Source organism: Nomascus leucogenys, chromosome 20 (genome assembly GCF_006542625.1).
Source record: "Nomascus leucogenys isolate Asia chromosome 20, Asia_NLE_v1, whole genome shotgun sequence".
NCBI lineage: Eukaryota > Metazoa > Chordata > Mammalia > Primates > Hylobatidae > Nomascus > Nomascus leucogenys.
The window spans coordinates 40,305,221-40,324,203 of NC_044400.1; the positions used below are offsets into that span (position 1 = coordinate 40,305,221).

General features: G+C 33.7%; 1 protein-coding gene across 6 annotated transcripts in view; it reads left to right on the top strand.

The window, feature by feature from the left end:
• Positions 1 to 18,983, top strand: part of GABRA2 (gamma-aminobutyric acid type A receptor alpha2 subunit) — a 143,759-nt gene that overhangs the window by 64,043 nt on the left and 60,733 nt on the right. For all 6 annotated transcript variants that reach the window (XM_030800987.1, XM_003258401.3, XM_030800988.1 and 3 more), the window contains 2 exons: positions 15,938 to 16,158; positions 18,425 to 18,507. In XM_030800987.1, the coding sequence (XP_030656847.1) occupies positions 15,938 to 16,158; positions 18,425 to 18,507 (304 nt within the window). The remainder of the gene's footprint in view (positions 1 to 15,937; positions 16,159 to 18,424; positions 18,508 to 18,983) is intronic.

Genomic DNA, 18,983 nt, shown 5'->3' on the forward strand with positions numbered 1-18,983 from the left:
GTAGGGATGGAAGAAGTATAGAATGACATTTTGGGGAATTGGGTAAAAAGTGGTACTATTCACTGGGATATGGAACACAGTAGGAAAAGTTTTGTTTGTTTTTGTTTTGTTGCTGGGGGATGAACATTTATGTTTTGCACATGCTGAGTTTGAGACTTTAATTGGAGATATCTAGGTAGCAGGCATAGATCTGGAGCCCAATAGAGAAGCTTGGAGTACAGATGGCTTGGGGCCCATCTAATGGTGGTTGAAACCATAGGCATACGTAAAATTTTACAAGGAAAGAGATTAGAGCGAAGTGGACATCTTACTTTCACAGAAACTCTAGAACACCAATATTTAAAGGACAGGAAGAGGACAAAAAAAATGGAAGAAGAGACTGAGAAGGAGCAAATGTGGGTATCTGTCAAAATGAAGGGCGGTTCCATTTTCTGAGCTAGGCTATGCTTTGATCCAAAAAAAAAAAAAAAAAAAAAAGCAGAGACCACTGTCTTATCAGATGCAGTGCTGTGCTTTCATCAGATATCTGCCAAAATGGGATTCTGTAGAGTTAAGGTGAGAAGGCTTATTTGGTAACTGGGTAACTGTATGAACCCATGTATTTTGCACATAGTAAAACATCACCTGGGGGTGGGGAAACAGTTCCAGAAGGGTGCAGGTAAAAGTAATTTGACTCCATTCATTACCTTTCTTGGGGAAGGGGGGTTGTAGGAACTTAGTACATCCAGTCATAGCTTTCTTGGTTTTCTAAGGTCACGAAGTAGTATTCCCTACCACCCTCCCCATTATTTTGCAAAAACTAAATAAGATTTGTTCCTATCAAACTATCAATATCACTTTTAACATAATTAGAAAACAAATTCAAATATTCCAAAATTCACAGGGAGCCAAAGTAAGAGCCTGAATAGCCAAAGCAAACCTAAGCAAAAGAACAAAGCTGGAGGCATCACACTACCCTGATTCAAACTACCCTACAGGGCTGCAGTCACCAAAACAACATGGTACTGGTACAAAAACATATAGATCAATGGAACAGGCTAGAGAACCCAGAAATAAAGCCACACACTTAGAGCTAGCTAATCTTTGACAAAGTTGACAAAAACAAGCAATGGGGAAAGGACTCCTTATTCAATAAATGGTGCTTGGATAACTGGCTAACCATATGCAGAAGATTGAAACTGGACCCTTCTTTTCACAATGTACAAAAATCAACTCAAGATGGATTAAAGACTTAAATGTAAGACCCAAAACTATAAGAATCCTAGAAGAAAACCTAGGAAATGCCATTCTGAACCTAGGCCTTGACAACAATTTCATGTTGAAGTCCCTAAAAGCAATTATAACAAAAACAAAAATAGACAACAGGGACCTAACTAAACCAAAAAGCTTCTTCATGGGAAAGGGAACTATTAACAGAGCAAACAGACAACCTACAGAATAGGAGAAGTTATTTTTGAACTATGCATCCAACAAAGGTCTAATAGCCAGAATCTATAAAATCTTAATAAGTGAAAAACAAACAATCCCATTAAAAAATGGAAAAAGGGCATGAAAGGACATTTCTTAAAATGACACGCATGGAGGCAGCAAGCATATGAAAAATGTTCAACATCGTTAATCATTAGATAAATGCAAATCAAAACCACAAGGTACCATCTCACCTCAGTCAGATGGCGATTATAAAAAGTAAGAAAATAACATGTTGGTAAAGTTTCAGAGAAAAAGGAATGCTTATACACCGCTGGTGGGAATGTAAATTAGTTTAGCCACTGTGGAAAGCAGTTTGGAGATTTCAGAAAGAACTTAAAACAGGACTACTATATGACCCAGCAAGCTTATTACTATATACTATATACTTATTACTATTCTACTTTTTAGTAGAATATAAATTGTTCTACCAAAAAGACATATGAACTATGTATGTTCATTGCAGCACTATTCACAATGGCAAAGACATGGAATCAACCTAGATGCCCGTCGGTGGTGGACTGCATAAAGAAAATGTGCTCTATATACACCTTGGAAAACTACACAGCCATAAAAAATAATGAAATTATGTCCTTTGCAGTAACATGGATGCAGCTGGAGGCCATTTTCCTAAGCAAATTAATACAGGAACAGAAAACCAAATATGACATGTGTTCACTTGTAAGTGGGAGCTAAACATCAAGTACACGTAGACACAAAGATAGGAACAATAGACACTGAAGCTTATTTGATGGAGAGGGAGGGGGAGGGTTGAAAAACTACCTATGGATACTGTGTTCACTACCCGGGTAACGAAATAATTTGCATATCGTACCCCAGCAACATGCAATCTAGTCGTGTAAGAAACCTGCACAGATACCCTCTGAACCAAAAATAAATGTTGACAAAAGAAAAAAAAAACTAAATAATAAACAACTGTGATTTCTGGAAATGAAGTGATTTTTAAAATAAAAATTTCAGAGGTTGCATGTTTTTGTCCTAGGTTTCAAGTTTTGAGACTGTCTTTGGGAAAGCCACAAAGAACTTGTATGCCTAGATTAAGAATAATAAATATTATCCACTGTTGCTACTACCATATATTTTCTAGGGGGTATCAATACATGTAGATAGTTGACAGGCATCAAAAGTCTCAGATCCCATGATGAGGATTTTAACAATGGTTTCTCACAGTACCAGGAAATTGTGACTTTAAGAATACCAGTACAAGAGAGCATTACAAAAGTAGGGAGGGAACATTGTGTCATCTATTATGGTAAAACCAAGAAAAGGTTTTTAAATATGTCATTAGATTAAAAACAGAAGTATTTGCTGATTGTGGTAAAAGCAACCAGATTGCGGTGGGTGGAGGCAAGTGGGAGGTGAGGAAATAGAGAAAGAGTGGAGGTAACATTTTTAAGCAGCGTGGTTGAAGAGAGGAGGCGAGACAGAGGGCAGTAGCTATACGGCATTATAACTATCAGTGGGGCTTTTATTTTTAAAGATGGCATTGAACTTCTCACTGTTCCCTGAACATGTCATTATATTTAACAACTCTCTGGCCTTGCACATGTTTTTTCCTGTTCTTGTTATGCTTACCTCCTCCTTTGCCAACTGGAGATGTTTTATTTAGTCAAAGCCAAGTTCAAATTTCGTTTTTTTTTTTCTGATTTCTTTCTTGGAGGACTTACTCCAAGTCGTCAGTCCTCTTTATCCCTGTGCTTCACGTCATGGCGTTCATACTTTTTTTTTTTTTTTTAATGACGTTGTACACAGGCTTATGAAAATCTTCCTAACTGTTTTATTTTTATTTTTATGGCAGTCTGAGCTACCAGAAGGCATAACTTGTGTCTGTACATTTCAACAAGATTTCCTAAGTATACACTCAGTGCTTCTCACCATGTTAGGAACTGCAATAAGTTAAGTGTAGCCCTCAAATTGCTCACTGGAGGACAGCTAAGGAAAATAGTTCATTTAAAAACAGTAGATAATGCTTTCATTGAAGTATTTATGGATTAGTGTGGTATCAGAGGGGATGTGGGTGGTAGATAGAGAGTTTAGTACGGTTTTTAGGGAAAAAAGACATCTAAGAAGAATAAATAAGGACTGGCTAGCTACACAATGGAAAAACAGTGTTTTAGCACAAATTGGAAAAGCTTGTTGAGTTTAGCAAAATGTGAAAGTTCAGTATAACTGGAGCCTAGAATGCTCTTAGGAATTTTGGGAGAGATTAGGTTAGAAAAGTATTCCGAGCCAGACCATAAAGGCCATAAAGACTAAGAAGACCACGGTGACCCCCTAAAAAGTTATAGTGATATGCCCAAATGATACTTTAAAACACGATGCTTTCTGTTACCAGACAACTTATAATTGCATGGCTTTTTGGTATGTGTTGACTTTCTTTAAAATATAATTATTATACGGTGTACATTCTGTAAAAGGTAACTTAATATTTAAAAATAACAATTACAGTTAAAATATAACTATTTTATAAAATATAACTATTTGTATAACTATAAAGTATATTGGTGATTAGTTTAATATAGTTACCTAGATGCACACAAGGAAACACACAAACGAAAGTCACTTGACACCTGTGAATTTAGGATTAGGGTATTGTTTGCAGATTGCTGCCATAAGACATCTGAGAGCTTTTCTGCCATCTGCCTCTGCTCATGATGCCTTTCTTCTTATGTCTCATCAGAAACCTTATGGCTTAGTATCCTTCATACTACATTAAATTTACAATGACTCTCCTTATTCATTTATTCATGGGCAAAAGTATTGTTTATTTCCTATGTTCCAAGTAGTTTTTTAGATGCTGGTGACACAGCATTGAAGAAGGTGGTCACGATCCTTGTTCTCAGTGTGGAATAAAAGTTGTCCAGATATAGGGAGGGGATAGAGAAGACTGATCAACAGAGGTTAGGGAGTTTGCATAGCAAAATGCAGCGTGATAAATCAGAGGCCTGACACGTACTTATGTCATTATTGTGGCAGCATAGAGGGGTGCGTGTGTTGGGGCATGGGTGTGTGGATGTGGTGGGGGATTATTGTACGGGGGCTAGAGAGGTAGAGAGGAAGAGATCGTACAGGGCCTTGGAGGCTGTGAGAGTGTTTTTACTTCACCTCCAGGGCTTTAGAGATTCAGGTGACTGAAATCAGCAAGATTTTATTATTTCAAACTCCCTTCCTCACATTACAGCAATGCTTCAGTGCATACCATAGCTTAAAGAGTCCAGTCCAGACTAATTTCAGCATCAGTCTCTTAGGCCATCTAGATGTTCTGTCCTTTTCCATGCCTTCTTCACAGGTGAGGGACGTACTGTGGAGACAGGCCAAGATCTACTCTTCCTCTTCTTTTTCTGTGTTTTTCAAAGTTGATGCAATGGTAAGGGAGAGTAGTAAAAGGGGAACATAGCTTTTTACTGAACTGGTTCTATTGGTAGTTATCTGTTAGCAATATATGCCATTTGTACGGTTGGTGGATGAATACTGGATCTCCCATGGGGCATACTTGTGATGTCTTCTCAGTGACCTCCTTATTGCAGTCACCAGAAACACAGGTGGCTTATTCTCCAGTGGCATTCTTTGTGGTATCCTGTGTGGCCTCTGCCTCTGGAACTTTATGACCTTTAATTGCTGGGTGTCTCTACCTTTTCTGGGCACCCTTTTGTTGAGTATGGGGAGAGGGAGAAGGATCATTTGAAGATGATTTATGCCAGACTATCTTCCTTGGTGTCCAAACCATTTTCTGAGAACTTTGCAAATATCTCACTTCATCCTCACAAGAGTCCTAGGAAGTAAGTGCTATTTTTCTTACCATTTTACAGATAAGTCAACTGATGTAAAGAAAGGTTATCCAACCTGCTCAAAGCCAGGTACCCTGATCTACCCGACTTGAGAACTTGTGCTTTTAACATCTATTTCTTATTACTTAATATGTATCATTATGATTATTTGATTTTGTGTTTGAGTTCGTTTTAACTGTGAGAAGATTTTTTATTATGCACATTTGAGATGTACATTATATTTTAGTGCACTTATAATAGTAAGTGGCTACTACAGTCAAGTAAAATTAACATATCCATCATCTTGCATAGTTGCCTTTTCTTCCAGTAAGAGCACTTACATTTCCAGTATACAATAATTATAGTCCTTATGTTTTTACCTTAGATCTGTAGACATTCATCCTATGTATCTAAGCTTTATACCCCTTGATTGACACCTCCCCATTATTTTCCCTCTTCACATCCCACCACAGTAACTACCATCATTTTATTCTATGTATTCAACCAACCAACCTACCTTTCTCCCTTCCCTTTTTCCACATGTAAGTGAGATCATGCAGTATTTTCCTTCTGCATCTGACTTATCTTACTTAGTATAATGCCCTCCCTGTTGTTGTTGCAAATGACGGGATCTCCTTTTCTAGGGCTGAATAGAATTTCATTGTACATATACATTATATTTAAATAATTTATTCATTCATTGATGGACACTTAGATTGTTTTTGTATATTGGGTATTGTGAATAATGCTACAATGAGCATGTGAATGCTAATATCTTTAAAGGTCATGATTTCATTTCTCTTGGGTATCTACCTAACAGAAAGATTCCTGGGCCATGTAATTCTGCTTGTAACATTTTGAGGAATATCAATATTGTTTTCCCTAATGGATACACCAATTTACATCCCCACCAACAGTGTACACGGATTCCCTTTTATCCACACCCTGGCCAACACTCGTTATCTCTTGTCTTTTTGATAATAACCATCCTAACAGGTGTGAGGTGATACTGATTTTAATTTGTAATTCTTTGATGATTAGTGATGTTGAGCACCTCTTTATATACTTATTGACCACTTTTGTGTTTTTATTGGAGAACTGTTGATTCAGATTCTTTACCTATTGAGTTGTGTGAATTCCTTACGTATTTTGGATATTAATCTCTTATCAAATATATAATCTGCAAGTATTTTCTCCCAATCCATAAGGCTACCTTTATATTTTGTTGATTGTCTCCTTTCCTGTACAGAAGCTTTCTAGTTTGATGTATGCCGACTTGTTTATTTTTACATTTGTTGCCTGAGCTTTTGGAGTGATGTTCAAAACACTCATTGCCAAGATCAATGTCAAAGAGCCTATCTTCTCTTCTAGGATTTTTATAGTTTCAGGTCTTACCTTTAGGTCTTTAGTCTGCTTTTAGTTGATTTTTGTGTATGGGATAAGATAGATGTCCAGTTCAATTCTAGTGCATATGGCTATTCAGTTTTTCCAACATCAGGTTTTGAAGAAAATACCCTTTTCAGAGATTCCAAAACTCCAGTCTCAGTCCTACAACTTAGTTCTTCCTGTAACTTTTCATAAGCCATGAGTAATGTCCATTTATTGATCTATGAAAGAAGGAAATTTTATTCTGATATTCTGCCTTCAAGGGTTGTTTTATTTATGGTATAATGAAAAGACCATGGTATTTAGAAACACAGAATTCGAGACCAAATTTCGCCTCTCTGTCTTTTTTTTAAGTAAATATTGCTTTTGAAGTATTTTCCACTTGTGAAATTGCTATAATTTTGCATATGCAATAAGGATGTTATGAATTTTAAATGACACATATTATATCAAAGTAAATCACTGTCTACTATAACTATTAATCATATTGAATACTTTTATTATATATATTTTAATTATCTTCTGTTAAAATATGAATCTTTAGTAACATTTTCTAATTTGTTAGTGAAATTTGCCTGGCCCCTAGTTCCAAAAAGAATGCCCAAACATCTTACCTCCACAACGTTTTGAATGTGCAGTAGCTATGTTGTTCTGCAACTGTAGTTTGGTGGACATCTTTGTATAATAAGCCTTGTACTAATTGGGTTTATTGGCCCTTTGCTGATCTGTTCTTAAGGTTCTTATTTTTTTTTGCAATTTTTGCAATGCAAATACTGTGCTAAATTTGTTATCTAGCCCCTTTTGAGTACCAACTGAAAGTATTCGAGCTCATTATTCTTGTGTATTCCAAGGGTGATAGTTTTTACATTGTTGCATACCTGCTTCATAGACTACCTGTTCTTCATTATAGAAGAAACATGCTGATTGGAATTTACTCACTAGTCTTTATTAGCCACAAGAGTATAATGTAATAAGTAAATAAATGTGGAAAATCAAAGTAAATGAGAAATCACTCCAGGAGTAGTCCTACAATTTAGTTATGTTTTAGTGAGTGGATAAGATTCTTCAGGAATTGGCTACAAGTATTGATTTATAATTAATGTAGTCAGGCGGTAAAGAATATGATGCCTTCATTAAGTTAATGTGTCCTTAAAATCAAGTTTATATGATAAACTGTGCAATAGTTTATAGAGAGTGATTTCTTTATTTCCAGGACAAATTATGAATCTAACACTTAAGGAGTTTACTGTAAATGGAGATTTTTAGTAGTGGCAAAAACATTTGACTGAAAACTGCATCTTTGTCTGGGTTCTGTCACTAACAAACTTGAAAACAGGAAATTCATTGAATTTATCTATATTCCTGTCTGTGAAAGGAGGAAATTGGGTTAAATTTCCTGTAAGGAATTTTTGAAATCTTGGAGTGTATGGATTTTTCAACTCTTTAGTGTAACCCAACAGTCAGTCTCACTTCTCCTGTGTATCCATGTATCCATAGGATACATGCAAGCTGATCTATCCTTGCGGTTTTTTGTTTGTTTCTTATTAAATTTGCACTTTAGTTGTATATGTATGTGTATTCTCCAATGCATTGTGTAATTCATCCTTTTATTATTAATTTCTTTTAGAATCTCAGTTGATGGATCTAAGCCTTTAAGTTTGTATGAAGGAGTTAGACCGTTTTAATTTTTTATTTTTGTGTTTTCTTATAAAACACAAACCAAGTAATAACTCTGTTAGTACATACTCATGAAAATCTGAAGTTAATTTTAAATGCACTTTTCAAGAATATTCTTTTAAATACTTAGAGTGTGCATTTTACAAGCATTTAAGGGAATCACATGAAAGTAATTTATTTGGAAATCTTGTACTTAGTGGCTATGCAAAGAGTATTATTTTATTGAAATGTCTTCTTTCCCTGTCTTTTTAATCTAGAAAACAAAACATACAAAAACTGGTTAATCAGCTATATTTGCTTATGTAGCTATATATCTATACCTATATTTTACACTAATATATAAAAATATAAAATATGGACCAAAGTGAACATTTAAAAATAATATTTATTTTAAGGACTAATTATTATATTTATCAAAGAAGTACATTTATTTTTGCTCCTACTTAAAATTTTTATGATATTTCTAGTAATTAATGTTTAAGTGCAGTTTATTATTTTTAATATTTTTCTTAAATACATTATGTTGTAGAAATTAAAAGATATGATTCTAAATTTATATCACATTAATACTTGCCTTTACAATTATTATAGATTCAAATTTAAGAATTGTGTCATTGGCTATTGGTGACTGAATTATGATGCTCATATTTAAAAATCCACCCATCAACTTTGGATATTTGTCTCTGTGTTCTGGATTTCTTGTTTTTAAAATGACTTGTTACTTGCAATGATCTGATACTATCATTGACCAGTATTTTAAATTACAACATGTGCTTCAGATGAAACTTATTTTTATAAGCAGTGGGCATAAACCCATATTTTAAATAGCCTCCCTGATAATTATAAATTTTTTCTGGATTTTTTTAGAGTTTATTTGTTTATCATTTTTTTTACCTGGCTCATGTAGAGCTCATATTGGGCAGAGTGGCGTTTGTTTTTCTTGTTTCCCACTTTCGTTTGTACAATTATTATTTTCTTCCACGGTGTTTTATCAGTAATCTTCTGAAGCCAATTGCCTATTTTCATTAGAGCTAGTTTAATCAAAACGAAGTATTGTAAATTCACCTAACTAGGCACAATCACGGTACACTGATAACAAATGCATTCACTCCCCCATTTCCTGTTGTTGCCCCTTCTCTTCCCATAGAATGCCTTATAAACATGACATTAATTTACTTATTTACATTCTTACTCTTAATAATGTCTATATCGTTCCATATATAAAACTTCATTTACTTTTTATATTTAAAGTGATATATAAAAATTGAGATTCTAATATTTTCTTCCTGCACCCAAATGGATATACACACTTTACTTTGTAAGCCGCTGTCCTAAGCTGATTACCCTGCTTCCACTTAAAGGCTCACCCTTTATTTAGGTATAATACAGTTGATAATAGTTACATTTACTAAGTTATAACCAACCTGCCTCCCTGAGATTAGACTCATGTGACTTTCATTGAAATTTCAGATGACCTCAAACTCTTTATTTATTCACCAACATCTTTTACTTTTCTCTCACAGAGGCCTAGTGTGTTTGGTTGCAATGATGAAATACTGGCTCAAGTCCTTTAACCCTTCCTGTAGCCACATTTTCCCATCTCATTTTATAGTGCCCTCTCACTGAGAGTTGGGGTTACCTACTACACCAATTATCCATCAATTTAGCTATGTAAATTGCTTTAGCCAATGGGTTGTTAAAACATATTACACAAGCACTAGCTTGAAATGGGCTTGTGCATTGGAGTTTGTTCTTTTGTACTTCTGCCATTGTCAAGAGAAAGAAAAGCCAGTTTAGCCCAGTGGTCTGTGAGGCAGGACAAGAGACAGTTCTTGCTGAGCTGAGTTGCTCCAGCAGCCCTACACAGTGACAGCCTAGATCAGCCAATGGCCACCTAACCCACAGAACTATGAGCAAGCTCAGCTAAGATCAACCTGAACCCAGGTGAGATCAGCCAACTTCCAGCCTCATGACTTCTAAACTAATAATAAATGGTTGTTATTTTAAGCTCCTGCATTTTTTTTGTGTGTGTGGTTTTTTTTAATACAACAATAGCTAACCTATATTAGCTAGTCTCTAGGTTTTACTGGTAAAACTAGATTTCCTTTACTGGCATTTAAATTCAGGAGTGGAGGAGAGAACTCTACTCTTTACTCACTTGTACCTGTGTTCACTCCTCAACTCATTGCATTCTGCCTTCTACACTCTCTACTTCTAAGCCGTTATGACCTTTCGGTAATGTTTGATATTGTTGTTTTCTATATACTTCTTAAATTTTCTTTTAGTTTAACACTTCTCTTCTACTTTGTGTGTGCTTTTGTGTGTGTTCTTTTATTGTTTCTTTTAATTTTGTAGAGTTTTTCCTTTATTTTTATCGGTTGATCATGTAAAGTCCAATATGTTATCTCTTCTATCCTTGTAATTTTAATTCACTGCTAAAAACAATATAGTCTGGGAACATGTCCAATATTAGTAATCACAATAGGCATAAATGGGCTGAATTATCATGAAAAGATGGAGATGGTCAGGTTCAATAACAAAAAATCTCTTAAATATTCAATGAATTGCAAAAAATTATTTTATAGTGCCTAATATCTTGTTAAAACTGCAGTAAAATCAAACATTAATGATGAAATATAAATGAAATAAGCCAATACATTTGGAAATATAAAAACAAGGTTAAAAATGTTTTCCATGTAAAGAAAAAGAAAAACCATGATGGAAATTATAAAATAGCTTTAATTGGACAATAAAGAGAATATTGTTAATTAAACCTTATTATACAACTATTATAATAATGACTTTGGAATTAAACTATGGATAGGCAAATAATCAAAACAAAATAGAAATCAGAAACAGATCCATACCCATATGGATACTGGATATATTATAGAAATGCCATTGCATGTGTATAGGGAAAAAATGGACCAGTCAATAAATGATGCGATAAGGCTAGTTTTCTATTATTGGAAAAAAAAAGTTGGACCTTGATCTCATATCATGTACAATAATACAAGATGGATTTAAGGCCTTCATGTAAAAAGCAGAGCTTTTATATCCATTGAAGAAACATATGGGAATATGTTTATGATATTTTGTATATCTGTAGTGTGATTATTCTTGAGTTGTATATTCTTTAAGAAAGTGTTAGTATAGAAACTATATAATTATCATAACTTAGTAAGAAAATGACAAACAACCCAGAAGGAAACTGAGTAGATGAAGGGAACGGACAATTTATAGAGGAGAAAACTAAAATTTTTAATAAACATGAACATATATTATTTGTTACTAATTAACAGAGAAATCCACAGGGTTGCACCATGACCCGTTTCACACTAATCATGTCTAAAATGAAATATTCTGTCTCTACCAAGTTGTACATAAACAAGAACATTTATACACTTCTAGTGAGAATATAAATTAACACACTACTTACGATTTCAATTTAAAAATATCTTGTTATTTTGAAGATGCACACACAAGAAATTCCAGTAATCCTACTTATAGATTTAGTCTAGGGCAGTGTCAGCATATTACAGCCCATGGGAAAGAAGCTGTCAGCTGCCTATATTTGTAAACAGAGTTTTATTGGAACATAGCCATGCTCATTCATTTATGCAATCTATGGTTGCTTTCACATTGCAGTGGCAGAGTTGGATAGTTGTGATACTAACCATATGGCCCACAAATTCTAAAATGTTTATTGACTAACCCTTAATGGAAAAAATTTGCTGACCTCTGGTCTAGAGTAACTCTTCTTATAGCTTTGTATGACAAGTGTTGAACAAGAATATTTGTAACAATATTGCTTGTGACGGTGACAAATTATAAATAAGAAAAATAAGGATGAGGAAAAACGATGACGATATTGTGAAGTTTGCCTTCCAATATGATGCTATAAAGAGTGAAAATGAATCAAAAAGCTAGATATATTGCCATGAGTAAATCTCAGCAAAGTAGCTAAAAGATGCAAGTGTCAGAAAAATATACAAGGTATGATATCGTGTATATGAATGTTTAAAATATGACACACTATATATATGTGTGTGTGTGTGTGTGTGTGTGTGTATGTACTAAATGTGAAAGTACATGTATGGGAATGGTATACACTAAACTCAAGATACTTGTTTCCTCAGGGACTAGGGGGCTGTGATTGAGAAGGGATAAACAGAAGAGGAAGGGCTTCAATAAGATTTGTGATGACATTTCTGCTAGGTGATGGTTACAAGGTGTTTGTAATATTCTTTACACTCTTGTGTATGTCTGAAAAACAAAAAGAAAATAAAACACAAATGAAAGCCATGGTCCCTTTCTTGAAGATTTATAAGCTATTCGGAAGGCAGAGAAGCAAATGTACAATTGCAATGGATGATCTTGAAAGAATGAAGAGCTCTATAGAAATACAAAGAGAGCTGGCTGTGTTTTTCTGCAGGTGTTCAAGGGACTGAGGCAGGTGGAGAACTTGCTCTATTTGAGGAATGTCAAGGAGTGGGGATTGTTACAACTGCCTAGAGCATAACATGAGTTTGCATGGTGAGGGTGGGAGAAAAAGACTCAAGCTATGCTAGACAGATTGGCAGGACACACTTAGGACACTGTGAGCCCTCAAAGATAAATAATATTCTGGAAACAATTTTTAAGAAACTTAAATAATTCAACAAGTAAAACCAAACAACCTCATTAAAAAGTGGGCAAAAGACATGAACAGACACTGCGTAAAAGAATACATACAAGCAGCCAACAAACAGATGAACAAATGCTTCACATCACCAATCATCAGAGAAACGGAAATCAAAACCACAATGAGATGCTATCTTATATCAGTCAGAATGGCCATTATTAAAAAGTTAGAAAAAAAAACAAAACAGATGCAGACTAAAGTGAATACCTACACACTGTTGCTGGGAATGTAAATTAGTTCAGCCACTGTGGAAAGCAGTCTGGAGATTTCTCAAAGGACTTAAAACAGACCTACCATGCAACCCAGCAATCCCATTACTGGTTATATATCTCAAAAGAAAATGAATCGTTTTACCAAAAAGACACATGCATGCATATGTTCATTGCAGCACTATTCACGCTAGCAAAGACATGGAATTTATTTAGATGTCCATCAATGACAGATTGGATAAAGAAAATTCAATTCATGTACACTATGGGATGTTAGGAAGCCTTAAAAGAGAAAAAAATCATGCACTTTGCAGCAACATGGATGCAGCTGGAAGCCATTATCCTAAGCAAATCGACGCAGTAACAGAAAATCAAATAATGCATGTTCTCACTTATAAGTGGGAGCTAAACATTGGGTACTCATGGACATAAAGATGACAATGATAGACAGTGAGGATTACTAGAGCGGGGAGGGAGGAGGACAAGGGTTGGAAAACTAACTATTGGGTAATATACTGACTCTCTGGATGATAGTATCCCAAACTTCAGCATCACACAATATGCTCATGTAACAAACCTGCACATATGCCCCCATATCTAAAATAAAAGTTGAAGTTATTAAAAAATAAATAAGTAAAATACTTCATTAAAATGTAAAAAAAAATCACTTGGAACTTCCTGTTTGTAAATTTTAAGTATCTCCTATGTGGTTGACCTCCAGAAAATGACTGTCATATCAATAGCTTCTGAAACAGATAAAACATATCCTCATCTTACAGAAATGAAATATAGAATTTGAAGTTTTATAAAAAGTTTTAAAATTCATTAATTTTGCCTGGAAAAGTAAGCAAGAATCATATGCAGTCACTTTAGGCTAGTATTTGAGGAATCCCAGTTAAAAAAGAAATACTTACATGAAACTTACAGTGCAAAGACTCATCTCTTTGTTCATTATTTTTTAATTTTCGAGTTCCATTTAATGTTTAGAGTTAAGCATTAAAAAAGATAGATGATAGTGAGCATGGATAAGCTTATAAAATATTCCCTTAAGGATTAACAGCCCAGAGCCTCTGTTCATTTGCTACTCACATGCCACTACCTAGGATTTTCACTTGTTAGTATCATCACAGTTTCAAGTTTTGAGGGATCACTGGGATTCATGTATTTGATTCAGATTTCTACAAATGATTTTCTATTTTATAAGTATATGGCCTTTTTATTTGTTCTTTTTTGCAAACATTAATTTAGTAAAATTGCTATCGCTGCATTTTTTTATTTTCAAACATGTAATAACTATGGTTTTGTGCTCAAAGGACAGTTTCTGAATTTCCAATCTCAGGTGTGTAATTGAACATTTTAATTATTTATAGTATGTTTATACAAACATATACTGACAAAAAATTAACATCCAATGGATTGTAAATAGTATTCACAATTGTGCATTGCATGTCTCATTTAAAATGTGTACATTACCTTAAGAAAGATAGGGTAAAAACCGGAAAACATCATTCTCAGTAAACTATCACAAGGACAAAAAACCAAACACCGCATGTTCTCACTCATAGGTGGGAATTAAACAATGAGAACTCATGGACACAGGAAGGGGAACATCACACTCCGGGGACTGTTGTGGGGTTGGGGGAGGTGGGAGGGACAGCATTAGGAGATATACCTAATGCTAAATGACGAGTTAATGGGTGCAGGAAATCAACATGGCACATGGATACATATGTAACAAACCTGCACATTGTGCACATGTACCCTAAAACCTAAAGTATAATAAAAATAATAAAAATAATAAAAAAAACATTTAGGACATTTGAAGAATACAAAAAAAAAAAACAAAAAAAAGAAAGAAGGGTAAAGATAGAGAGAGAGGTAAAGAGAGAGAGAGAGAGAAAGAGAGTTTCACCTAAGTTAAAATTTGGAGAAAAATAATAGAGGACATGATCACTAGTGGGTCTGTAACAATATTTTAAAGTACATTTTAACATGAGGGTGTTTACCTGCAAGATAGTCATAATTTAAGTATTCTAAAAACTTGTAAGGTGCTTGTATTACAACTAATGTCATAAATAAACTTTATTGAAATTATCTCCTAAGACAGTCTTGCTAACAATGTCATGTTCTCACCATTTTTTAGGATAAAAAATAAATATGATAATTTACAGTTTCTTTGGCAACAGGAGATGATGATTCATACAGATCTGACAGTGTGCTTAAGTGTTGTGTTTTTTTTTCTTTTTAATTTTTTAATTTTTCTTTTTAATTTTTTCTGTTATGGTTTTTACTTTTTAATTTTTGGAAACTATTTATTTGTTTATTTATTTGCTACTGGGAAAGCTGCCTACTCATTTTTTCTTGAAATAGGCTACTTAAAATAATTTAACCAGACCCTGCCCAGCTTATCCCCTCTCCAAGCAGTTCTAAACTACAGGATGCAGTGGAGCAGTTTGACTGAGACCTTGTTCAACTAAAAGAGGCCAAAGTGAATTTATTTTTTTCTTTTCAGAAGAATATATAGCTAATAGTATACACAGACATGCTTTATCCCATTGTATGCGGCAACATGTATTGATAAGCCAAAGGAGTAATCTTTCTGATTAAATATGTTTTTCTTTCAATATAGCTCTGTTTAAATTAATTAGAATATTATTTTGGAATTTTATAGTGTCTCGTGTCTACAACATTTACTATTTTCAAAGAAATTCTGTTTTTTATTTCAGGAATATACAATTGATGTTTTCTTTCGACAAAAATGGAAAGATGAACGTTTAAAATTTAAAGGTCCTATGAACATCCTTCGACTAAACAATTTAATGGCTAGCAAAATCTGGACTCCAGATACCTTTTTTCACAATGGGAAAAAATCAGTAGCTCATAATATGACAATGCCAAATAAGTTGCTTCGAATTCAGGATGATGGGACTCTGCTGTATACCATGAGGTATGTTTTTAGGTTTGATGTGATGCATTGATATACTGAGAAATTTTCATGTATTAAACAACCAGCCAATCTAGCTGTTAAGTATTAGCAAAAGTTGAGTGTTTTCTAACAGATTACTGAAGTACCCATAATATGCTTTGCAAATGCTTTGATTTAAAAAAACTATATAAAATAGTATTTATGAGTTTGAGTCTCATCTTCGTTCTTTAAATGTTAAGAATTGCCTTTATTATTATGAATTGATGTTTTTCGTTATTCTTCACACGACATTTTTATTAAGCACATTTTTAATAATGACTTGAATTTTATTTGTATCAACATAAAATTTTAATATCTTATCAGATATCCCATCAAAATTTTTGTTATTTCAAAGTAAGACTTAATTAATTAATTAATTAATTTATTATTTATTTATTCATTTATTGAGATGGAGACTTGCTCTATTACCCAGGCTGGAGTGCAGTGTTGCAATCTCGACTCACTTCAACCTCCGTTTCCTGGGTTGTAGCGATTCTCCTGTCTCAGCCTCCCAAGTAGCTGATACTACAGGCACGTGCCACCAGGCCAGGCTAGTTTTTGTATTTTTAGTAGAGACAGTGTTTCGCCATGTTGGCCAGGCTGGCCCCGAACTCCTGGCCTCAAGTGATCCACCCGCCTCAGCATCCCAAAGTGCTGGGATTACAGGCGTGAGCCTCCACACTCAGCCTAATTTAATATTTTAATTTTCCCTGTGAAGTTACTCCAAAGAAAAAATAACTTTAATTTAAATTCAGAGAGAAAGCTTTATTTAATAAGGCTTACAAGTATATTGGATACCATAAACATGTACTAGATTGAACCATATGAAATTGCCATTTTGTAACTCAAAAAGTATCCTATAGCATTGTTTATTTGATTTAAACTTTAATAAAATTTTCTTGCAGAATGAATAGTTGTTGATCCTAAAACCTATTACATCTTAAGCATATTCATGAATTAATTTTGTAAAATAAGTTACTTGTATTATGTAAGAAAAAAATCACAAATCTAGTAAGATTATGTGGAATCTAAAGTTAAAATGTTTCATAAAAGATTTAAAACAGACATCTGACATCAGCATTATATATAGACAGAAATACGTATTCCAGTTATTTGATGTGTTGTCATTTCATAAGATAAGTGTTAGATTTCGGTTATGAAAGTTATTTAAGAAGGGACAACAATATAGTCCTATTTCTGATCTTTAAAGAAAAATTTCCTGAGGACTCATTACTAAATGTTCATTTTCTAAATGGAAGTGCTAGCTAGTCTTTCTGCCTCTGCCTCTCCCTCTGAATCTTGCAATATATTCAGATGCAATGCCCCTGTTGACTTTGTACATTGATCATTTCTATGAATTAAGGCAATGAGTAAAACTTTAGGGTTTAAATACAATGCAGGCACAGGACATACATAATTTTGGAATATATTGTCTAAGGTTCTATTTAAACATTTTCTTAGAATCTAAGCCATAACAAATTATGGTCACATTTGCTTTGCTCATTGTAACAGATTTCTCTATAAATTTTATTTAGTACCTGCTATATCTACTTTGTCTTTACATGAAATGGAATAATTGGAAGTTTGCATTATATCAAATTATCTATGACTACTCTTTGCTGTAATCAAGTAGATACAGAAAAATATATATTTAACATTCGTAATTTGTGTTTATAATTTAGCCAACAATCTTAACTTGATAAAGTTATTTCTAGGAAATACATCTTTATATGTATTTATATCTAGCACTATATGTATAACTGTGAATATATATGCAGTATACAGTATTAATTCACAATTCACATATGTTGAAGGGAGTTCCTCTGAACTAATATTGAATCCTTTGATCAATTTTGCTCTATGTTTGTTGATGAGATAATGGAGACAATAGCATTCTTTTAATGATAGAGATTTTTTTTGGTCCTTAAGACTTCAAGTGTTAATAGCGAGCTTAATGAGAAAAGAGCCCTTTAAAATGCATATGTAATTGCTTCACTTCTTAAGAAACTAAAATGGCTAAAGTATATTTTTAATTATTATTTTCAGTTATACTCAGAATTTGTATACGCCAATGTCTTCTGAGGTATCACCTAAAAATGAATGAACAAAAGATTATTTAAATATGAATGAGCCTAATAAAATGCTGTGATTAAGGCTCTACCTCTATCGAGTCTGTTGACAGTAATGATGAGTGATTTTTCCTGACTTACCAATATACTTAAACAAATAGTGAAATTTTGACTTTTAGGCTTACAGTTCAAGCTGAATGCCCAATGCACTTGGAGGATTTCCCAATGGATGCTCATTCATGTCCTCTGAAATTTGGCAGCTGTAAGTACAGGGATGAAGTTACATGTTTTGGGTCAATAATATCAGGGAAAGTCAGCAGCACTGCTCAATTGTCTAGTTTTTTCTCAAATTATGAGATGATTAACAATTGTCAATAAGATATGGATGTAAAAGCCATGCTGATTGCCCTTAAGGAACATCTCTCAAATATTATTATAATTTAATCAGGGTGTTAAACAATTATCACTTATTTTTACTGCTATGTGTTTTAGTACATGTGTAAAATCAGACCAGGAGTTCCTTGAGGGTAAGGACTGTAATTTACCTTCTTTTTCAAGTGCTAGAACATTAAAAACTCAAATGTTTCTTTTTCATCAACTAAGAATGAATTGGAAAGGATAGATTCTATTGTTTATTAAAGTGGAAATCAACCTTTTGCAAATGACATGCACAGAAGCTTAGTCTGTGTCATTGTCTTCTACTGTAACTAATGGAAGGATTTCTTCTTTATTTCTTAA